This window comes from Penicillium brevicompactum (assembly GCF_028827555.1).
Source record: "Penicillium brevicompactum strain IBT 35665 chromosome Unknown utg000001l_segment0_segment0, whole genome shotgun sequence".
Taxonomy (NCBI): domain Eukaryota; kingdom Fungi; phylum Ascomycota; class Eurotiomycetes; order Eurotiales; family Aspergillaceae; genus Penicillium; species Penicillium brevicompactum.
The window spans coordinates 1,888,197-1,912,115 of record NW_026623203.1 but is presented as its reverse complement, the minus strand read 5'-3'; the positions used below and the strand labels follow the sequence as shown (position 1 = coordinate 1,912,115).

The 23,919-nt window shown below is 48.6% G+C and overlaps 5 protein-coding genes across 5 annotated transcripts; 3 read left to right on the top strand and 2 right to left on the bottom strand.

The window, feature by feature from the left end:
- Nucleotides 1–231: 231 nt before the first annotated feature.
- Nucleotides 232–1,551, bottom strand: N7506_000490 (DHHC family palmitoyltransferase; the record flags this gene model as incomplete). The annotated part of the gene is made up of 4 exons (XM_056949786.1): nucleotides 232–705; nucleotides 726–1,208; nucleotides 1,261–1,414; nucleotides 1,463–1,551. 4 exons carry the CDS (start codon nucleotides 1,549–1,551, stop codon nucleotides 232–234), a joined length of 1,200 nt encoding a protein of 399 aa, XP_056815701.1.
- Nucleotides 1,552–2,122: 571 nt separating this feature from the next.
- Nucleotides 2,123–3,616, top strand: N7506_000489 (putative transcription factor Rap1; the record flags this gene model as incomplete). The annotated part of the gene is made up of 3 exons (XM_056949785.1): nucleotides 2,123–2,184; nucleotides 2,237–2,477; nucleotides 2,531–3,616. 3 exons carry the CDS (start codon nucleotides 2,123–2,125, stop codon nucleotides 3,614–3,616), a joined length of 1,389 nt encoding a protein of 462 aa, XP_056815700.1.
- Nucleotides 3,617–3,985: 369 nt separating this feature from the next.
- On the bottom strand, nucleotides 3,986–5,056 carry N7506_000488 (chromo domain-containing protein; the record flags this gene model as incomplete). Its single annotated transcript, XM_056949784.1, has 7 exons — nucleotides 3,986–4,013; nucleotides 4,066–4,091; nucleotides 4,144–4,555; nucleotides 4,607–4,686; nucleotides 4,742–4,784; nucleotides 4,835–4,970; nucleotides 5,050–5,056. The coding sequence occupies 7 exons, from the start codon at nucleotides 5,054–5,056 to the stop codon at nucleotides 3,986–3,988; spliced, it is 732 nt and encodes a 243-aa protein (XP_056815699.1).
- Nucleotides 5,057–5,396: 340 nt separating this feature from the next.
- On the top strand, nucleotides 5,397–7,603 carry N7506_000487 (chaperonin-containing T-complex subunit CCT5; the record flags this gene model as incomplete). Its single annotated transcript, XM_056949783.1, has 10 exons — nucleotides 5,397–5,406; nucleotides 5,471–5,488; nucleotides 5,554–5,602; nucleotides 5,691–5,784; nucleotides 5,837–5,920; nucleotides 5,995–6,284; nucleotides 6,335–6,983; nucleotides 7,041–7,359; nucleotides 7,418–7,506; nucleotides 7,559–7,603. 10 exons carry the CDS (start codon nucleotides 5,397–5,399, stop codon nucleotides 7,601–7,603), a joined length of 1,647 nt encoding a protein of 548 aa, XP_056815698.1.
- Nucleotides 7,604–18,302: 10,699 nt separating this feature from the next.
- Nucleotides 18,303–20,110, top strand: N7506_000486 (uncharacterized protein; the record flags this gene model as incomplete). Its single annotated transcript, XM_056949782.1, has 3 exons — nucleotides 18,303–18,396; nucleotides 18,449–18,985; nucleotides 19,038–20,110. The coding sequence occupies 3 exons, from the start codon at nucleotides 18,303–18,305 to the stop codon at nucleotides 20,108–20,110; spliced, it is 1,704 nt and encodes a 567-aa protein (XP_056815697.1).
- Between the last annotated feature and the right edge of the window lie 3,809 nt (nucleotides 20,111–23,919).

Sequence of the window (23,919 nt, the reverse complement as noted above, 5' to 3'; positions counted from 1 at the left end):
GTGAACGCTGTACCGATAACTGTACAGATAACGACCTTTTACCATAGCGAAATCAAATGAATACAAGACTTCTTCTCACGTACCTTGGTTTGCTATTTACCACACAGTAACAAAGGCATTATTTGAACCCTAGCGAAGAGACATGGAGTGAAAGACAATCACCTCTGTGGGTGGAATAGTGACATTCCAGATTTATCCATTATAAGACTGCAGTGGGTTTTGGAATCAAAATCAATTAGATACAGGCCGCCGGACTGAAAGCCCTACTACATCCCGAAGGTTATCCCAAAAGCCGAGGTCATAGATGTTGTCCACATCCTTCATGCTATGGAGACGCTTCCACCGTGGATCGGGTGGCACGTCTGATCCCGGGCGATGCGCGATGCAGTTTGAGTTGGACATCAGCAAGCAACCCTCGGTCGGAGGATCCTCATCGGTGACAAGTATCTGATCTGTGTGCACCGGCCACGTCTGGTCATGAGGATCCGTGGGAAGCGGATTTTCAAAGATCAGACTTCGCTTTGTCTTGAATACCAAGCCATCTTCCACGTCCTCTTTCCAATCAGTCCACTTAGAGCTCTCATTGGTAGTTGTACCAGCCCAGATGAGATATGTATGATACGCCAAAAAGGAGATCGCCAGGGGGCAGTCATCACCATCAGTAGGAACACCGTTCCAATCCTTGGATAAGTGGCGACCAAAACACTCCATGTGTTAATCCACACTGTCCAGCCTTGCATGGCGATTTTGACCTCTGGTGGAGCTAGCTGGTCTAGCGATTCGGATAGCAAGGATTTCCCAAGGTAGGACCCGTAGATCAGCATGACAGAGAGGGAAACCAGCAATGAAATGAAGTACACGCAGTTGTTGGCTCCAACACAGTTCATTAACCAGACACAGTGGTGATCATGTCGAGACACACATGCCTGACAGAAGCTGCAATGTTTGCTGCGCGCTGGTTTCAGAAAGTCACAAGTACTGCAACGATGGCCTGGATGGAAGAGGACTCGATCGTAGGGATAACGCCTCATCTCTTCTTCATGATTCTCATCTGTGATGAAGGATTTGGTCACCACGCATTTGTACAGTAGTACATATGGGAAAGTGATGGCGACAGGCACCCAGAATCGATGAAGGCTCGACAGTCGAGGCCACGCAGCCGGGACGAACACAATTTCTCCAATCACCATTAGAGATGTAAAGAAAATCTGATAATAGTCAGCGTTGGGATAAGGAAATTAGGGGGCTTGTGGTTCGCACCAGGACGAGCGGGTGGTTCTCCTTCAGGATGTAACTGCCAGATCGGTTCCAGCATCGCATCACCCTTCCCCCACACAACCGATCGTCAACAACGGCAATACCATTGGGCAGATATACCCAAAGTACGCGGTGAAGGAAAGCAACCGGTGTTTTCCTTGGTCGGTCAGCAGAAACGTATTGAGAGATTCGCGGTACTCCTTACCTGAAAGCCGGCAACCTGCCAAATAGTGCGATGAACGTGAACAACGAGATCGCCAGGATCACCAACGCCACAGTTCTTAAAGCCCCCATTTCTCAAGAAATTTCCTCGCGAGCCGCAGATGGTCGCTTATTCACTCATTCGGACCTGTGATGCAAGCTTACTTTGAGGGGTTAAGCATTCAACGCGTCCTCACGAGTCGTCGGTTTTGTGTACACCACGTGACCGCGTCTTTCGTTCCGGTGCTGTTCTCTTCGAAGATTCTTCAAAGAGCAAGACTGAATGAGCCCTTTCTGAGGGTTGAAACTTTGATACCACGTCTGGCTACAGCCATTCTACATCAGTGCACGCGAACTTCTTCACGACACGTCAACACGTGATATCGCGTCCAACAGGGGTCTATACTGCGCAACTTTCAGTGTCAAATTTGAATCTTTTCCGTTGAATTGGTGCTTGACCTGCCGAGATGTCTTCAACTGCCAATCAATCTCTATCTGTGAATCCCCCAACGCTCTTTCGGGGGCGCGGTTTTGGCTAGCTCAATCAACTCCACAGAGGCAGAAGTTCATCAATGACATACAGGTACTTCCTAAGTCTCCTTTTGAGCCTCATTGAAATCATACTCTAATGACTATTTAGAAACATGGCGGCGTTGTTGTATTAATGTCAGATGACGCGGACGTCAAGCTTGTGGATCACAAGAAGAAGAACCTCCCTCATGACACGTACAGTCCCTTAATGGTTCAAACTCAGTTTTACATACTGACTGAAGACCAGATTCTCCTATCAATATGTGGAACGATCTATCGCGAAAGGGCGACTTGAAGACCTCGAAGCCCACAGGGCAGGTCCATCTGCACACCGTCCTATGGGTGCATCAAATATCCCGATCAAAGGCAAACGATCATCTTTCACCCAAAGAGATGACCAAATCCTGTATGATTGGATTTACCATTTTGGAAAGAGCCCAGGGGCACCAATTCAAGGAAATAAGTTCTATCAGGACTTGGCTGAATATGTGAGTAAACCCTAATGTCGATGTGTGGCCGCATGTTAACACGCTGGTGATAGTTTCCCAATCACCCATGGCAGTCCTGGCGAAGTAGGTATACAAAGCACCTGGCTCTGAATGCAAACAAACGTCCAGGTGGTGGTGTACCTCAATCCCTTGAAGAGATCATACAGTGTGCGCCGGCCAAAGACAAACACCCCAAGATCTTACCAACCCGTACTTCCGAACCCGTTCCTGTGGTCAAAACCGGAGCAAATGATCTGGAATCCGCACCTGCCTCAGATAAAAACACCATGGGTACCCCAAAACGCAAGCGTGATTCAATTCCAGAGCCGCCCAAACAAATTCGGGTTGAGGTCTCACCTTTCAAGCGACGAGCTATCGAAGCATCCGTGGCCGCAGACTCTCCTTCACTTCCACCTCACCGTGAAACCCAGCGCCGCCATCCACATCCACAACCATCAACGATGACTACACCACCCACCCGCCGCGCTGGTTCACCAAAGGACTCGCCCAGCACCTCCAATTCAAGGTCAAAGCCAATCGAAGGTCTAGGGATTCCAGAACTCTTTCCTCCACAGATCCGGCAAGAACAAGCATCTCCCCCTACCCGCGAACCACATCCGCCCCCAAAGCATGTGACGAAAATCTCAGAACCACTTCCCCGTCCACCGGGGGACAATGCATTTGCAAGGTTTGCGAGGTTCAAAAAGCAAGAAGCACCCCCGAGACCGCCACCAAGCGATCCTTATAAGGATAATTTCGACCCTGGTTTCTTAGAGCTGCCATTCCCCCCGTCCAGCTCGCCACCCGAGCCTACCGAAGACGATGTATCAGAGACGCCCGATATAGACAGCTGGATCGACGCACGACTGGCTCGAGGCGCGGATGAATCACACATCTTCGACGCTCTGCGCTGCACAAGCATGGAAATGGAAATGGCTGACAGAGTACTCAAGCACCTCAGTGCTGGGAAAGGCATCCCGAATAACATGCCTGGTGTCTGGACGACCGAAGACGACGAGTGCTTCCAAGCAGAAGAGCACTCGAAAGTGCAGCGTGCCTTATCAAAGCATGGTGCTGGGGCGTTCAAGGCAAGATGGGAGTATTTCCGCTTAGCTCGGGAAGGGGGGATTAATGAATGACAACCTGACGAATTTGGGGGTCAATGTGGCGTGCACAGGGAGAACGATTGAAACAACATGTGATTGTGATTGTAAAATACACCAGAGTTAGCTTATTGCTAGGCATGAAATACTCCCCGAAAACTCCTGAATTCCAGAACGCAGAGATAATGACACTTCAGCAAGGAACACGAAGATTGGGTATTCATCCCCGAAACATTGATAAAATCACCAGGTCAGCATAAGAACGGTCCACTGACGGGTTTTGGATCCCAGATTGGGTGAGATGTAGAGCCTGGTAGAAGAAATGGCAAGAAGATTTCACAAGAAAGCGGCATCTCGAAGTGAGCTTGAGGCTCCTCCAGATGCTATGCGATATTATCCTTCGGTTTACTCGTCGCCCTCGCCTTTGAACACACTATGAAAATGTTAGAAATGCGTTTCCAACTTAATATGGACAATTAACTCACAGGTGTGATTCGTAGAATTCGAGCATCTTGGTTGAAAGTCAGTTCAGGTCATGTAATGCGCTGTGAAGAAGAACATACCTTCTTGGGACACTTTTCATAGCATGCTCGAACGCTCACGCGGGCAGTCTTTCCGTTGTTGAATAATAGGTATGCGAAGAGGCCCTCGTCCTTCTCCCCTCGCATGATGGTGGAGACCTCTTTGAGTTCCTTGTCCCACTTGCCCTTGGGCAGCCAGTTGCCATCGTCGTCTACAACCTGAACGGAGTTCTCCTTCGCTTTATCGGCCACTTTCTCGAGCTCTTTTGTCGCCGCCGATTTGCGGCCTCTCTTGGCGGCGGGGACTGGAGTCTCATTTAGTGTGGCGGGCTTAGAGCTCGATTCCCCCATGGACTTGCGCTTCCTACCCGGCTTGGGCTTCTCTGTTGTAGGCCGCTCGGGGCGGCCCCCGATCTTGGCGTAGTACTGAGTAAGGATCTCGGATGCGCCTTCCCTGATTGGGTCGGTGAATGTACATGACAATGTTACAGACGGAGAGACCTACATCAGGTTCTCTTCTTCTTCCCACGTATGGTCCTTGATAGCATCATAGCCTTGCCATTTGACGAAGAGCTTAAGGGTACCCTGCGACTCGGTTAATTCACTGAGAATGCGCAACGAGAGTGAGCGTGCGACATACATCATCTAGCCAGTCGTGTCTGACGATCTTTTCAACCACATAGCTGTGACCTGTTAGAGAAAATGTGAGGAATTGGTTGCGTGCGCGGCTCACTTCTCCTCGTCGTCATCGTCATCCTCTTCGTCGCTGTCTTTGTTGTCACCGTCCTTTTGCTTGTCATCAAGATCTTCCGGCGCGTCCCTGAAAGGAATATCACCAGACTCTTCCTCGGACACGTCCTCAACGGGGGCTGGATTGGGAACGAGTCAGCTAAGATGCGATGATCACCGCGCGCGCGCGGAACGTCAACATTCGGGGAAGGCACTCACGAGGCATCGTGTTTTTCGAAGGAGTGATATAGGAAGTTAGTTTGGAAAACAGCTTGGCGAGTGAAAGCAAAGACCCCAATTGCAATAGAGTCGAATCAACCGCTGTCGCATTGGAAGCGCTGGGCAAGAAGCAGAAACGCGTGAAGGCGGACAGAACACGCTATACTCCTTTGGGTAGTCAGAATTTCATTTGTCAAAAGTGCATTTCGGGAAGCTCTCAACCCCTCATACAAACTTGCTGTGTGCTTTTTGTTGTCGCTCACTCTTTCTTTTTATCTTTTGGCTTCCTACTCGGAGCTCTCTTTTAATTCTATCTATTCTCTGCCAGGTGGCAGCCCACCGTCAACATGGCAATGCGTAAGACTCCGTACCCCTCATTCTTGCAATCTACTGTGGCTAACTATGTGGACTGATTAAACAGAGCTTGACATGTCTCAAGGTGATTACCTCCGGAAGAAACGCTTATTTTCGAATCGAGTCTCGGTTGCTGACACTCAGGGGTAGCTTCGGTCCTGAAGGACGAACAGGGACGGCCGTTTATCGTCGTGCGCGAGTATGTTCACCGCTATCTTTACGGCCATTCGCAAATGTGGCTCCCGAATTCGAAATATGAGGCTGACGGGGCTTTTGTGATAATCTAGTCAGGGCAAGAAGAAGAGACAGCACGGCACCGAGGCTGTCAAATCACACATCGTTGCTGCTAAGACAGTTGCCAGCATTGTCAAGTCTTCTCTGGTATGGAACACAACAGGCGTGGGGGGAAACAACTTCTAATCAGTTTGTCTAGGGTCCCCGTGGTCTCGACAAGATTCTGATCTCCGCCGACGGCGATATCACCGTCACCAACGATGGCGCTACCATTCTCGGACAGGTTCGACCCCGATCCCCTATTCCCCCGGAGTGCACAATTGCGGTCTCAGAGACTGACGCTATGGATTTATTCAGATGGATATCACAAACAACGTCGCCAAGCTACTGGTCGAGCTTTCCAGGTCTCAGGATGAGGAGATTGGTGATGGTACAACCGGTGTTGTAGTGCTGGCAGCTGCCATGTTGGAACAAGCCTCGGACCTTATCGACAAGGGTATTCACCCTATTCGGATAGCCGACGGATACGACCAGGCCTGTGAAATTGCTGTTGCGGAGCTCGATAAGATCAGCGACGAGATCAAGTTCAGCCGCGAAGATACCTCCAACCTCCTCAAGGTCGCCAAGACCAGTTTGGGCAGCAAGATGTATGTGGTAACGGCTCATCTGGCTAGCAATTTATTGACAATTATTGCAGTGTCTCCAAGTCCCACGACCAGTTCGCCCAGATCGCCATTGATGCCGTCCTGTCGGTTGCCGACTTCGAGCGCAAGGATGTCGATTTCGAGTTGATCAAGGTCGATGGCAAGGTCGGTGGATCCCTTGAGGATTCTCTGCTTGTTCACGGTGTCATTGTGGACAAGGACTTCTCCCACCCACAGATGCCCGACGAGGTGCGGGATGCCAAGCTGGCTATCCTGACCTGTCCCTTCGAGCCCCCCAAGCCCAAGACCAAGCACAAACTCGATATCACATCGGTTGAGGAATTCAGGAAGCTGCAGGACTACGAGAAGAAGACCTTCACAGAGATGATCCAGAAGCTGAAGGACTCAGGTGCCAACCTGGTCATCTGTCAATGGGGCTTCGACGATGAGGCCAACCACCTTCTCCTCCAGAACGACCTGCCCGCCGTTCGCTGGGTTGGTGGGCCCGAGATTGAGCTGATCGCTATTGCCACAAACGGCCGCATTGTACCACGATTTGAGGATCTGAGTGCCGAGAAGCTCGGTACGGCTGGTAAGGTCCGTGAGATGAGCTTCGGAACCACAAGAGAGAAGATGCTGGTGATTGAGGAGTGCGCCAACAGCCGTGCTGTGACTGTTTTCGTTCGTGGAAGTAACAAGATGGTAAGCGAGTCTCGTGTAAACAAACAGTCATTCAAATTCATTGCTAACACGCTATAGATCATTGATGAGGCCAAGCGATCACTACACGATGCTCTTTGCGTCGTCCGCAACCTTGTCCGTGATAACCGTGTTGTCTACGGTGGCGGTGCTGCTGAAATTGCTTGCTCTCTCGCCGTCGAGGATGCCGCCGCCAAGAGCCCCGGCATTGAGCAATATGCCATGCGCGCCTTCGCTGATGCGCTGGATGCTGTTCCCCTGGCCCTCGCCGAGAACTCTGGTCTGAGCCCCATTGAGACTCTTGCCTCTATCAAGTCTCGCCAGCTCAAGGAGAAGAACACCCGTCTCGGTGTTGACTGCATGATGACCGGCACCAACGGTAAGCCTTCTGAAACCTGCCATGTACCAGTCCCATTCAACTGCTAACTTTCTCTCAGACATGCGTGAGCACTTTGCCATCGACCCCCTGATTGGCAAGCGCCAGCAGCTTCTGCTTGCTACTCAGCTTTGCCGCATGGTTCTTAAGGTAAGAACTTCCTCCCGATCCGCCTCCGTGCTCTCCGCTAACAACATTCAAGATCAACAATGTTATCATCTCTGGTGATGATGAGTCTGAGTTCTAAACTACTCAGGTTAATTCAAATCACGATGATAAAAGAAAAAAATGATGATTCTGGTTTGCTCGCTATGTAAAAACATGGTCCCTTACATAGAACCTTTTTAGTTGCAATGAAAGCAAAAAGGATTGATAATGTCTCATTTTTCACGGCCAACATGTACTACTTGACAATACATCTCGATGATCAATATTGCATTTTCATGAAGCTTGTCCGTGGAACATTCAGTAGGTGTGGATCAACTCGGTGAATCTGCACGCTCGCATCAACCAACACAGCAAATCGATTCGCAGCTTCGACACCATATTCTCAACTCATCAATACATGTAACATCTGCGCGTTTGCAGGTTATGACCCTTTTTGGACGGCACGAGATCGGCTCCCCTCTACATCTCGTTCATCTCACCCATTCCCCGCGGCACCACAAGATAATTCGATCGATTATAACCAAGCAAGCTGAAAGCCGAGACCGAATAATACAATGTGAAAGAGGCCTGGGTATTGGAATGAGCCTATCAACGAAGTTCATATCACCAGGCAGACCATTTTCCGCGGAGATCCGTGCCTCCATTCGGGTTCATCTGGGTTCGTCTGTGTTCACGAGGGTCACCCGATATGCCGAGGAACACTAACTTGCCCAACGTTTTCGTCTTATGAATCCCCATGAAACATATCTAACTTGAACCTCGGTGCGCGCTTGTGGGGTATCTATCATCTTGTTCGTTTCTCAATAACGTTATTCACGCTTATGGGCGAACGCAGGTAGGTAGCCGGTGACCTGTTTACATCATGGGGATCTACACTGCCATGTTACCCAGATACGAGAATCGGCTTTTCACCTTTTCAAGAGGTGTGGATTGGGCGATCGCTGCATATTATGAACACCTGAATCCGCGCATTTGGATTAAGTCATGATGATATATCAAATGGTTGATGTGTTGGCAGTTTGTTTCCGATCACAATATATCCAAATCGGTGCTTGAGATTGTCACATTATCAATTTATACATCGACACCATACCTAGGTAGTGGTTTCAAATAAATCATGCCATCGTGCTTGTATATGTCGAAGTAGACGATACCCGATCGCGATAGTACGGGAGATGGTGGTCATCTGCAACAACCCCTTCTGCAAAGGCGTTTGGCTACAGGTCATACAATACAGAGCGAGAAGCAAGCCTCTACCTAGGTAGGTTATTCAGGTAAGTCTCAATGAGAGTAAGGGAACAGGCTCGTTGTTATCATGTAGTTTACATTTCGACGCATCGAAGTGACCTCGGGACGTGTCGACCTATGGGACACACTGGAGACGAGGCATACGTACCATCACTACAAACACTCAAGAATTATAACAGTTTGTTTTAGTCAACGGCCTGATCAAAATTATGCCGTGGATGGCAGCCGCGTAGCCAGTTTTGATCCGGTCAACTATGTGTACACCTGGTTCCCGTCTAACAATTCGATCGCTGAAAACTCCTAAAATTTGAAGGGTTGTGTTTGACAGCTTTTTTTCCCACCCGGCTACTATCTTGTATAACAATGCCGTTTGATCTTTAGCAAGTCTCTAACTCAAGGATTAAGAGTTTGATTCCCTGGTTTCACAATGCATGGAAGTACCACCCTGGTTCCCCGCGACTCGTGGATCACGAAATTCAGAAAATTCCTATAGCTGGGGCTCGACTGGGGCCGAGAAAGGCCTAGGCTGGCTCTGTTTTGTTCCCGTTTGGCTTTTATTCTTTATTCTGTATTCTTTATTCAAAGCAATAAATTACAACCAGAGTTTCCGGCTTTCTTTTCACGTGCAAATGCCGGGACATTTAGGCATATATCTCAACTCGGACGAACAACTCTTCTCTTGTCTTTGGGATATCATGAATAAGTTTAGTGAATGTCCGTAGGGTTTTCGGTATAGTGTTGGCCAGACCCAGCACATCCAAGGATATGCCACCACTTGTGCGTCGTGGCTTGAGACACTGGCTGCACTACGAAATATCTGACATTGCAGCTTGTAATAACCTGCCGATATTACAAAAGATTATCCGAGTCGCGTCTAGACAGATATGATAGCTCTCTCTCGTGGCATATTGATTCTTCACCTGCATTGACAATCCCTCGTTTTACATAATATCTTGTGTCAAGGTACATGGATTACACCCCGTAGCATAACAATTTCAAGTATTCCGTGGGCTGCAGCAAGTGGATGTAACAGATGTTACTTGTTGGAATATCTGGGGGAAAGGACAGAACCGCGGACACCTTGATAGAATTCAACTTTGACATCACCGTCTGTAGGTACGTCAACAGCCTCCAGGACTATTTACTTTGCTTATCAATGTACCTGGGTGTGTACTTGTGTACAAAAATATGTAGCGCTCTTGTTTGAACTCGTGCGGCGGGCCGAATGCAAACCCGTCGCTGCGGTGTGAGCCGGCTGACAGGTACCATAGAGCTTCAATCTGGCGCCCATTTTCGTCACCGGGGCGATATTGCAATCCGTGAGACCTAGATCTCGACTTGGGTTGTTTCTCTTTCCTTTGTTGGTAAGCTTCGGGTCGAGATATCGAGATTAGCATATCGTTGTTCAGCCGTAGCGGGTTCTATTTGGTGCCATGCCGACTTTTGTCATTTCAAATAGGACTGGAATATATTGCATGGTACAATGCGGAAGAGGCTATGTTTTACTTGGTGCATCTCTTGTGGTAGCTGAGTTAGCCGCGCTATCCTGAGATAAATCTATGCCACACTAGATAGTTTATGTCCGCCGTTCAGATGACCTGAAGTTCGTTCCCGTGTGGGATGGAAATTGAATGCGAGAAGGGGCAGACTCCGGCCAGAATCAACATGCTGGTATTTTTGGCCGTTTTTTTTTTGAGGACCATAAGTCATTAGATTTAGTCTTACTGATCCAAACATCAAGATCGTCGTGTTGTCCCCGTATGCTGTAGTCAATATCATTGACGTGGCCTACATTACCAGAGCAAATTAGGCTTAGAATTTAGAATGAGCCTATTTTTCCTTTCTCTCTCTCTTATTTTCTGGTACTATAGAATAACACATAGTTTGACCACACATAAAAAGGTCGTTGAAACGCTGCTAACGCCTCAGGACTTGGAGTAATCATCATACTTCTGCTATGCATACTGCGCATCTGTTAGCGACCGACACATTTGAGAGCTAATTTGATTCGATAGTCGCAATATTCCTGTCGCTTTGGGTGTCATTGAATCTTCCTCGTCGCCTTTTCCTGATACAACATGCTTCCCGCTTCCAGATGCAAAAAGTATACCTTCGATATGCACCATGTGTTCTCTCAAAACGGCACTGGAGAACCAGGTGCTCCAATTAAGCTGAATAGTGATTGGCGAATTTGTGTAATCTATTTGCGTCGAGTCAAAAAAAAAATGTTCAATTCTCAATACTCTAGTTTCGGTTAAACTTTGATGTTGTGTTGAATCCCTGGCCGGAAGCGGCCGTAGGGGTCTTACTCCCCCGGATTTCGACTGCTTTGATGCGACTTTGAGAACTGATTATGTGATTCCGTATCAATTTTGGTACTCTTGGGATGTATTAGAAAATAACCAGTTTGTAAATGTTTCAATCCAGAATTTTTTCCAACTGCCAAGGTTACTCCGTACGTATATTAACGTCAGGCTGCACAATGACCACCTCGGGAACTTTGGAAGTTTTCAAGAGCTATTTATTCCGATGTGACAAATGGAATGAGTTTTGACACATAAACTGAGCTGATGCTGGGGATTCTTTACTCCGTATGTATACCTTGGAAGACACATCTTCTCATCGAATTTGAGACATCATGGGCCCAGGATCTCGAGAAAAGCCACGGCTGATGAAGAAACAGGAACCTCCATCGAATAGTTTATGACCATGACCACACCATTCGATGCATAGACAAACATATCCTCAGATAGAGATAGTTTCAGGTACTTCCCCGTTTGGCGCCTGGTGCCTTAATCGGCAACAGGGTAACCCTGAAAGACATGCGCGTGGCGCCCCTTCAAAGACCTCGGAAGCTGCGGTGACCATCTGGACACGAAACACCTGGGCATGACGGTAGGATTTGTATTCAACACGAGGGTCTACCTCTTACAGGAAGAGGTCACATGGCTCTTATGGTGCCAGGGATAAGCAGTCAACGACAACATCTAAGACTATCGCGCGCCACAATCACACCGAGAGACACCGAGGTACGATGATTGAATATTGCTTTGTTCACAGCCGCCACAACCGTTCTTGGCAGGAAGAAGGAAAAAGCAAAGCGAGCTGTCAGGAGATAGCCGCCCTAGAGCCACCGGGCGGTGCCTATGGCCAGACGCAGTCATCTTCTGAGCAGGACTCTATTGGCTAGCTCTAGAATCATGCGAACATTCGGCGTCAACTATTTTGAGGGCCGGCAGATAAAAAAAAAAAGTTTAGATCCCGACCTCTTTTATAGGTGGTAAGCTAAAGGATTTGCAGTTGATCTGTAACTACTCCGTATGGCCGTGGGAGTTGGGCTAGTCTTGGATTGTTCGGGTTGGGGTTGTTTTTGAACAAGTTCGTAAGCTATGAACTGTCCCGTGATACTCCGTACGCAGTTCAACAAACAACAAAAAGCAAATTCTTAGTCTTTGAAGCCCTGGACTACATATTTAGCCTTGTGCACCATGGCAAGCGTTAATATCAGCATTACGAGTCATGTCAAGGATGATTGGAGGCACTGGATCAGGGGTCTGGGGAACTGACAAATAGCTAATTCTTTACTTCGTACGGAGTACAAACACATGTAACAAGCCAACTTACTCCATGCTCCGTACGGAGTACGGAGTACGATAACAATAATCAAAAGAGACTGAGTCATAGCTCACATTCAATGTTCAATATGCATCTCTTCTGGGTGATTTGATTTAGTCACCCCGTACCCCCAGAAACCATATATAATGACGAGGTGGCGGATGAAGCCTTTGGGCCAAAATACTTCGTGCTGTACGAAATAGAGAAAAGACCCTTGCACCAGGGCTAAGGTCTAGGAAAGTGGGTCCGCAACGTCGGAATATGGGAAGAAGCATGCCAGGGCTACCAAATACCTGGGAACATGATCTGCAGAAAGCACAGGGCGGACACACTGGGTCACATATCCCAAACAAGGGAGATATTGACGGTCTTGGACCAAGGTCTACGCAGTGAGTCCTAAGGGCTAGACCTGATGCTGGAATGCATAATTGTTTTACAGCTTGAATATATGGTGAAGGTGTGACTTGAAACTACGACTACTCTGGAATTGAGCCTGAAATATTGTGAAATATCCTGTGCGCAACTACGAAACATGACGAGGGATTTAGTGTTTGATGGAAAACAAAGACTTTCAGCAAAGACACAAGTCTAGAACGATCTTCGCCTAGGGCAGGGGTACCTTGGATGTCACCTGTTCCAGCAGAGCTGAATGTTTAGAAGATGACCATGCACTTGCATTAAGAGAAGCATCGAAAATCTAAAGGCATTTGAAGGAAAGTGATCGTCGCGGATATGCAGGTCCTGCTTCCGGCTGGATTGCTCCAGGAACCCACATCCCCCTCATCTTCGTTTAGCCTGGGACTTACCAGCCTCATGGATACAGCAAGTTTGGTTTCGATCTGGAAGATTCCCCGGAGAGATATCCCTTGTTCAAGGTCACATGCATCATTCAGTGGAGATGATCGTTGCGGAGTCGGGAGATAGTACGGAGTCCACGAAACCAGACCTGTGAATAAGACAATCATTACGTGTTCGCTTACCGATTAGACACATATCTCGGTCGCACTTCATTGCGACAGATTTGGGTTTGGTGTTTCAAATTAGGATTCGATCTCGATCCCGGTGTTCACCTGATTTCATGAAAAAAGCGACGTGCGGCGTCAACTTTCGCAGCTCGCGGGCATCCCTTACTCGCAAAAATCAACAATCGCCGCCCATGACCCCAGTCGCGACCTCCTGTAGAGCTTTGCTACCAGGCTCCAAGCTGTTTATGGTCTCTAATATTCGATGCCCCTTTCCCACCCATGTAAGCAATAGATCAGTATCGACAGAAACACTTGATCTGAGCACAGACATTCATGGGGCCGGGGAAGCGGAACACAAACAAAGTAGAAAATCGGAGGAATGTGATTTGCTGCATGATCTTTAGGACACAAAGAGAAATCCCCTTAGGGTGCCTTAGAGTCGCTATGTATCTATCATCACCCAAATTTGGCAATCTAGATCGATCATGATTCATAACTATGATACGGTATTGGTAATTTATGAAAGCCTGGACGGTTGGAACTCAGTAGGTCTAAATTTGTTTACAGGCGGTAATGACTACCCTCTCGGACAATGAAACTATGCCTTGCGTTTGGTTATATCTATACGGATACTGAGTACGGAGAATAGAGTACGGAATACTAAGAGAGGTGGTGGACAATCGCCGGCGTTACCTCATATCCATCACATCGGAAGGGTAACGGTGATGGCTATTGGTTTGTTGACACAACATAGACGAAGTGATAATCTAGGGATAGTCCTACTTTGAAGCACTAGATGTAAATCCCCATTTATACACTCTGTTCTTTGTCATCTGATGTCGAGACACCAAACGAGCCCTTTGTTACCACTGTAGCCTCATTACATTATATGCGGGCCTGGGCAAATTGAAACACTCATCACGAATCTGATCGACATATGTACAGTATGTGTGGTGTTGTAGTATCTGTGTGGGGTCGTAGAATCTTACATGAGCTACAGTGCGGAGTATATGGTGGGAAATGAACGAATATGCTGTATGACGGTGATCACTTGTGAATGGAGTTGCATACCCTGGAGTTTGGAGTTCTCATTGGATAGGGAGATGTAAAGCTGGATCTATCTTCGTGCTACTCCGTACTCCGTACTGGCCTATGTCATTTGGTCTGACGGACCGCTGTCAATTGTCCCGGTTGAATGGTCTTAGTCAAATCGAGGACTTGAGAGATATCAGAAATCTCGCTGTATCACATGGACTCAGGTGATAAGGGTGTCCGTACTTTGTAGTCTGGACTGGGTACGGAGTACTCCGTACTTATTGGGTAGAGCAGAAAGAGAAGAAATGGCCCCTGAAACTTGGAGTCACAAGCCCCTGCCGAGGTGGCGCGCGTTCCTGGTAGAGGACATCATGTGACGAACTGCGCGTGACCATTCGCCACTTTATGAGTTGTCCACTTCTCCCCGTCTCCATCTATGCTAGCTGAAAAATAATACGTGACTGTACAACCCGTTTATCCAGTTCTGGTGTATTATGGGGCCTGAATTTGTCCGATCGGCACTAGGAAATCTATAGTCCGAAGCGCGCTCATCAGCTGTCATCTGAGGCCTTGCTATTTGCCGCCTCGGTCTTCCCGTGGTCATTTGGTGGCAGTTGATTGTACAGCACATAGAACAATGGCCGATTCGAGTCGAAATGCCCAGGTTTTGGTTCATACTTGCACATTCAAGTGCCGTAGATTCTTCAGGTGTTTCCCCAGGCGGAAATCCTTTCTTCCGGGAAAAGGCCTTGGTTACCCCAGCTTTTGCCACCCCATTCGCGCCCCCACAGTCGGGCTGACTATGGGTATGTATCATCTTACCAGGGATTTGCAGCTGCCCCATCCCGATTTGAATGCAGCACGCCTACTCTAATGGAAATATGGTAGCTTATCTGGGGTACATCGCCACCTGTTATCACCTGGGTCTGGGTGAGACCGAAGCTGGTTCTGTAGATGAGTCAATAGAAACGAGCATCATCTTGAATCTCGATCTGGGTCGGAACGCCATATGTCGCGATTACAGTGGTGGCTTCTTCAATAGCAGGTACGGTGTCGTTGGTAACTCTCAAAGCGAGGATGCACAACGGCCAGTATGCTGCACATCCTGTGGGTGTGTGTAGTGTCATACATTCGCAGGAATGCCCTTGTTACCGACGAACTCTTTCGAACGAATCATATTTTTAATCCTTCGGGTCTAAATCCTTTCGTCACGGAATACACACGATGGTTGATTGGTCCTTGCCACTGAGTAGAGTCCGTTTAAGGGAACAGTACACTAAAAGACCCCAGAAACCAGCGCGCCGGATGTCCTGCGTGGAACGGCGTCATGATTTGCAGGCTTGTCTTGTTTAACTGCCTGCCTTCCGGATCCCCGCAAGTTGTGTTTAACTTTCCACGATCACAATTTGTAGACTTTTGACGTCGTTGACAAGGAACAGAACAAGAAACAGAACAAGGGCCTATGTCAGTCTGATTTAAGTTGTCTACACGTTAGTATCTATGACCCAATGTATCCAGGAATCTTATGGTGGAAAATCACACGATAGATGAAACGTGCACCTTGTGTGACTTCTCCCCAGTGGAGGTCATGCCCTGAAGGGCCCTCCCAAGTCCCCGGGTAGAGGTTTGGAATGCTTCGGGTAGGGGAGACAGACCTTTTCCGTCAGTCCGGCTTTGGACTCCACTGCTCTCGGCGCGATTCCCCGTGACGGCGGAAAACCAAACCCCATCTCCAGGGCGGCGACTTCCGGGTAATGGTTGGCCATTCTGTTAGCCGTCATCCGTCGATGTCGCTTCCATTTAGGGGAAATAAGGCAAAAAGGATGAGCACTACCCAAGCAGGTACCTCGATGACAGCTGGCCGACTCGTGACTATGTAGGGTTTGTGACACTTTCGACTGCTGTGTCTTGTCAGGATAGTCAAAGATGGAAAAGCTGGCCAGGATATGCCCGTTCGGAAGATAAGAGCACAGAAATGGCGGTAAGGCTGGTTCAATCCATGCCTTCAGATGAAGCTGCGGTGGCTGACTTTTTTTCTCCATCCACATGATTGAGGCCTAAAGTAAAAATTGTTCCTCAGATCTATGCCTATCCAGGTTGTAATGTAAATAGCCAGAATGAGATCTAAGGGTTGACTCCTTTATTGTTTTGAAACAAGGCCCTGCACCGAAAAGAGAACACGATCTGCTATGGAAGAAGTACGCTGGTTCCCCGGTATGCAGTCGGCCTTGGAATGATCCCTTCACCCGGGCATGAGCTGCTTGCGGGGAAGAGCTGGGGGAGACATTTCAGAATTCAGCCGACAAAAAGAAAAACATAGTCATGGACAAGCCCAAGAGATGAGGCGGCAGGGAAGTTTGCAATAATCTCCACCGGATGATTTTGTGTTTCGACATCTAGAGTCTCATTTGGGCCTCGTATGACAATATCTCCGGGGGCAAGTAAAGCCGAAAGGTGAGGGAGCCCCAAGCTCCCCTATCTGTGATCATATCGTGGCTTGAGATCTCAGACTGATCCCTTCATCTTTTGAATGCGGTGTACCCCCATGGTCCGAGTATAGAGTGTCCGTGACGAAAATAGTTTGTATGCGATGGCAAGTCAGGCGGATTTCTAGGTCTGATAGGACCAATCGCTGGCAGTTCAACAGTTCATCGGTCAGTAGGCCTCTTACATTGTACACATTATACTACTAAGGGAAAGAGGCGGTTGTCCTTATGTCCAAACGACCATTGCGATACATTATGTGCCCAGGTGGCGTGGATCGGAACCCTGGTCTGGACTTTCTGCCGGTAAGTCACTGCAACTACCGCGCCTGGATATTGTCTTTTGATCAGTACACGTTGTCATTGTTTGGCAAACCAATGTGATAATGGCTAATTTTGCTACACTGTATTTCAATTAAATCAGACACACTCATTTCAACATAGATACAATCACAAACACGCAGAAATGTGTTCAGTATGGAGGACAGACATATAGGACAATGTAGAAATGCGATGTGTATTCACGAAGCACGGAAACAGACCGGTAACATTACGTTATTTTCGGGGGAACTTCGGAAGAGGAAAGGAAAGTCTAAAGTACTGGGGAAATACCGTGGGAACCATGGTAGGCGGAATACCGATGGATAACGGTATTGTCACCAGGGCCCCGTGATGCGATTGAATTTTCGCCCTTCACCGACACCCTCGGTCATTATTGTCATTATTCTCAATTATTCGCTTTGGGGGTCTCTTATTGTTTCCCCTTGTATTGTCACGCTCGTACCAAAATCCCACATTTTCTTTTCTGAAAAATGAAAATAAAAAATAAAATAAAAAAAGTCGTAATTCTTTTTCCTTTTTTTCCCTTTTTTAATAATTTATATTACCGTCCCCCTCTCCTTCCACCTCTCCACTCCACCGAAGTGCCGCCCCCGTCATTCTTATTATCGTTCCGACTCCCTTTCCCATTTTTTCCTTCTACTCCAGATATTTCCTAACACCCACCTTCCACCTCCCACCTCCATCTACAACCTCGATCAAAGGATATTCTCAATCCGCCCTTCTCAGCTCCTAGCCGACTCTCCGCACCATTGAACTCTCCGCACTGTGGCGCTGTGAAAACCCGGACCTTTGAATCTCGCCTCAATATCATTTCAAAGCTTCCCGGATCTTCGAATCTGCTTCTCTTTTTCACCTGAGCATTCGATCGAAGCTGAGCCGCCAAGTATCCATTGATCGACCCTCTGCAGCATCGCAAGGCCTAGACTCGAATTTTAAACCGTTCTCCAACACTCAGTTGATTATCACGAACCCTAACCACCGCTTCCCAAGCGCCGTACGACCACTCTCGGGGGAGACGGCGACCCCGGAACACCAATCAACAATCCATAATTATCACAATCGTTACGCTCCGGACTGTGGCGTTGCTACTATGCCTTTAACGACACCGGTGCTCACCGTGGACGCGGACAATATTCACAAGGTGGATACCGCCAACGCTCAAAGTCTCCATGGCATGTGGATGGGTAAGTGGCAATTGTATCTTGAGAGGTCCCTCCTGTGCTAACTCAACTGCAGTTTTCTCCAAATGTGCCGATTACATGGACCAGGGCCGTCGCCTAGAAAACCTTAGCTGGCGTCTGTGGACCCGTGAGACTTTCTGTGTTGAGCCAAAGAAATCCAGCAATACCCCCGCATTGCCCATCCAACGATCCGAGAACGGTGATCTGCCCGAACTCTCTGCCAGCGTCGAATCGGCCGCCTCCGACCAAGCTGAGCGGATCGAAGCTCACATCAAGCGCCCCAAGTTCTCTGATTACCGACCTGCCGTTGTCCGGGAGGATTCCATGGCCAGCCTTGGCCGTGGCAAGGAGAAGCACATCACATCTCTTGACCTGGAACGCATGGTTCTCAACATCAAGGAAAAGAAGCACCTGGAGCCCATGAGCCCTCCCGTCGAGCCTGCTGCGCCCGTCGTCGACATCACTCCCCGTCCTTCAACTCCCACTCCCACTCCTCCCACCGCTCGCCGGGTCCCTCATTTCACTCGACCCACTCCCTACACCCACGAGTCTACCGAGTCTTGCTCCACCACCGCCCCCGAGGGCAATGACAGTGATACCCCCCCAGATGAACCACGCCTCCGACACTAGCGTCTCATCCTCAGGGGTGCTGCCCAGTCGACCCGAGATGATTAAGTCGCCCAGCATCGTCCGCGGATTCTCACCGTCCCACATTTCCTCTTCGTTCCGATCGCAGCCCCGACTATCCATTGACCCGAGTCCTTCCCGCTCTGCAACTCAAATGAAGCCTTCTCCCTTGAAAAAGAAGGGCGGTATGTTCACATTGGGCGGTTCCTCCGGCGATGATGACGAGAGCTCCTTTGAAGAGCGCATGGCGCCTCAGGTGGCTCAGGAGAGCGCGACCGGTGGATTAAAGCCCAAGAACAGCAACCCGAGCTCTACGAAAAAGACCGCTTCATTCAGCAACCAGGTCTCGTCCCACATCATCCCCAACTCCAAGGACATCAGCCGCTCCGACGAGGACGCCATTGAGACCGACGACGAGGTCTCCGAGAGTGCCATCGAGGATGATGAGGACTCCGATTGGGAGGACTCGGTGACTGAGGGCGGCGAATCCAGTGTCGACGAACGTGGCGAGATGTTCCAGCGAGTCGACTCCCGGCCAAATCTTGTTTCCCGCCGGTCCATGCTCACCATGATGATGCACCAGCCAACTCGGATGCAGAGCAATGCCTTCAGGTCGAGTCCCGCGCTCCAGCGATCTCGATTGACCTCACCGAATGGCCCTTCCATTCCTCAATCTTCACCACCCAAGGAAGAGGGAGGATTGACCATGCGTGGACCCGATGTCCCTCGATCAAAGCCCATTGGTATGAAGCCAGCTCCAGGGCAGTCAATGGCCCACTCTCCTCGAACCACCCGCCGCAACATGCTTGCCACTGAATTGACTGAGTCTCTCCGCCGACACCTTCTCTGGGAGCGCCAACAAAAGAGCGCAACTGCCAATGCTTTCCTCAAGCGCCGCCATACCGCCCATGACATGAAGAACCTCCAGGAGTACCCCGGCCCCAAGGGACCCCACAAGGGTGTCGTGTCAAATCAGTCAAGTGCTGAGGCAGATCCAAATGCCACCAACTTTGACGTGGGCAAGAATGGTTCCTGGACCAACTACACTACCGACTACGGTCCTTGGGAATACCACGTGAAGGGGTGGTAGTCGATCCACATGAACGACTCCCTGCTTTCTCGCCTTTCAACCTTCAACGGATTTTGCTTTGAATCACAGTTTAGCCTTTTCTTCTCGACACGTACGATCACGATAATGCATTGCATTTACGGCGCACATTTGGATTTTTCTTTCTTTTCTCTTTCTCGACTTCCAACGGCTCCTGGGATTGGGGTGTTTCATCAGCATCAATCGGGCATTCATCTGGCGTCTGGCTTCTGAAACACCACATTGAGGGCTAATCACCATACGACCATAATATACCTGTACAGTTCATATCCCTCAAACCAATCTCAGGCTGCAAACGGTAGATGAACCGTGGGGTTTATTCTTTTCTCATCTCGCTCTCCAAGATACATCCAGGGGCTATTTTTTATGACCGGAAATGTTCACCAAAAAAAGGGGGTTTGCTTTATCATTTCAGCGCTGCGTCTCTTTACTGCATGGTCACCTGTGACAGCAAAAACGCTCAGCATTTGTCTCACTACTCTCGATTATTATCAGAGAGATTGCTTTGTTTTCTTTCCGTCTCTGTGATACCTGATACCACACGTTTACGTCTTGCGATTCATCCAGCTCAGATCCATGCGATCGGGCCAACCAACTGTACGCTATCTGATGACAGTCAACTAAAAAAAAAACCAGTCAAAATCAAATCCATGAACTCAAGAGAATACCTGTTTCCATGTGCATATCGTATCTGTAGACATAAGTATCAGAAGATGAGGCTTGACGCCATGCATAGGCCTGAACTGGCGGTCTGGGTCAGCATTCTTGGTAGCTACAAAGTACTTCGTACTTGGGTATAGATAGCTCTTGAGAGCTGCAGAGCACGGAGGATCGGAGGTCCGTAGAAGGTTTTCCCGGGCGGCCATCCCTGCGACAACGGCGCCAGAGAAATCATGTGGAAATCCAAGGGTTGACTTTGTGGCGCTGACACGTATCAAAGTGAGGAGTCTATGGCTGATGATACTCCGTACGGAGTACTTGCAGTGTGGATGCAGGTGGTCATGATTCATTATCGAGTTAGCTAGGCACCGGTCTACCCGTCTGGGAAAGAGATGCACCAAAGTATTTCGGGACTTGAGATTCTTAGAACATATGCTTATATCTTAAGTACATCTACCTTGAACTCTATCTGTGCCCAGTCGTAGGGCACTTCCAAGGATGTCGCGATGTAAGTTTATTCTTAAGCATAATCAAAGGAGGAAGCTGTACTCCGAGGCTACTTAGATGTAACCACCTGCCTAGAATGGTATCAAAAGATCTGGCTATGTGGTTATCAGTCCAGGCGATGGACGTTTCAGCGACCTCGCGCAGATCCTTTCCAGGATCTAAAAAAATAAAAAATGGTCATGTGGGATGAAAAAAAAAAAAGATGATACAGGGGGGTCACAAAAAGCCGCCCCAGCTAACACCCCAGTGCCCGTTCGACCCCCAAAGCCTGGGAATTAGTTTAAGTGTCAAAAGTACCAATCTCCCTCGAGAACCCTCGCGTAGATCTAGAACGCAATTAAAATACTCGGTACTTCTAATTATGCAATTGGGCCTAATGCATGTTTCAAACAAGAACTCATATGATTTCGAGGTCACTAAACAACCAAGTCTTCACGACGCGTTGCTCCTCTGTACGAATCCTGCAAAGTAAATGAGGTATATTGAAAGACCGGTCAAATCCTTCAGTGATAATCCCTCGGCGATATTTTCCTTCGTCGTCATCGCATTGGTCGCTTGCACATGCTGGGCAAGCCATGACATCTCTCTACATTAGTTCCTGCGGCCAGAGCTCCCGGGGAACTCGGGAGGAGGAGGTGGGCTTGAAAACGACTTGACTAGATAAGCGCTCAGTCACTGGTGGCTTTTTGCTCTGCATGATTTGCCGGCCAGCTCATCGATCGGGGATCTGGGGTGGATGGGTGAGAATAGATGGAGGGGAACGAGGGGATTGGGCTCGGGCTCTGCTTCGCGCCTTGTGGCTGGCGAGAATTAGATCTAGGCCTGGACTTTGCTTTGTGTGAATTCAAACTTTGTTCATTCGTGATTTTGCGTTCAGCTGATACTTTTTAAATGTCTGTCTATGCTGTCTACGGGACCTTGGAGGTTGGCTTTGTTATGTGTTAGCCGTTTTTGGAGCAGTGGTACGGAGTATAGCAGGGCCTGGTTCCGTTGAATCGCCCATGATGACATTATGGGTCATCCAGTAAATTCATTTTCATCATTCTTCCGTCGCCTTTCGCCTTTCGCCGCTTTGTGCTTAGTATTCAATAATGAATACTTGCCTTGAGTCAGAGCGTGTTGGATTCTTGGTTCATGCGTGTAGATCTGGAAACTATAGGTCTGGGATTCAGGAGATCAAGAACTGATGTCATAAATTGGCATAATTGCGTTTATGCTACCTCGGGTCCCTCGTTTAGGGAAGATATGCTTATTTCCAAGTCTTAAGATGGTTTGTGCCGTAGTTATTGATTGAAGCGTACCTGGTTATTGAAAGCATATCATCCCAATGTATTGATTAACGTGTTATACTTGACAGTCCCACTCATGTGGCAACTGCACATGACCGGCGCACATGATTCCGGGGGTGGAGTCTATGGGTCGCTTTTGAGGGGATTTGCATTTGGGTTACTATTTACATTGCTCGACATCTTTCGTTTTCTTCGTCCTTCTACCATTTCATGATATTATGCCACAAGTTATTGAATGTGTTGTTTGAAGCGACCCCCAGATGTCCCAGCTAGTCATACATCAAAATGGCTCTATTCCACCTCAAACGGGTGTGGGGGTTGATGAAATTTTCTCCTAAAACGCCCGACACCTTTACCTTTCTAGGAACTACTCCAACAACTCCGGTCATTTCCGAAAGGCCGTGGGGCTCCAACCAGAAAATCCTCGAAATATGGAAAGCACGGACAAAAAGATCAAACAAAGACCAATAACATGGTTGTAGCGAACCTGGTGCCAGAAAGAGATTCACCGAGAGGCAGAACATCGCCAGATCCGACCATTAAACCTCTAGCTTCTGCCGAATGAATCGAAATCCTGCGAATTGATCAAGGCGATATGAAGCTTCTATTGGCTAGATTCATCACTGATTTCCATATGCACTTACTCCGGACGGTGCGCGCACATTCAAGCCGCTTCCATCTCCACAATCCACCTGCCCGGTTAGGGCTCAATCTTCCCCTTGCCGGCCAGAAGAGTCTTCTTGATCTCAGCTCAAGCAGTCTCAAAGGTGGGTTTTTTAGTGGGTCAACCACAGATCAGGGACTGGTATCATTCGCAGCCTTCGATTCCGCACGTCCCGTTGGCTCGTCTCACCGGTAACAGAATCTCTCCATTCAGTTTTGTATTGCAGTGACAGCTTGTGTCTCCGCATTGCCTCTTTGAGACTCAATACAGATTCATTACGGGCAACAGAACACGAACTTGCTGAGTGACCCCCACGGACCTCTCCACGATCAACAAAGGAGCTGAATCCTCGATGAAAACCGCGTACAAAACGGTAAAGTGGATATCACCTTCTTCATTCTGCAGGATTGACGCCTAACTGGCTTTTCGGGTTGGTGATGCGCGCCCGACGTGCAATTTCGGCATGCCGATGCAGCTTGCAGAATGTCTGACATGTCTTGGATATGCGAAGTTATCGCATCTACAAGCCTAAAAGGAAGGTTTGCCTTTATATAAACATTGTGGCTGATTACGTGCAGCTTTGGCTTTATTCTATCCCCTCTCTTTGGGGTTTCAAACACATCTCGACGCGCAAGAGTCAACGAGGATTCTTTCGATCGCCATCCACTTTG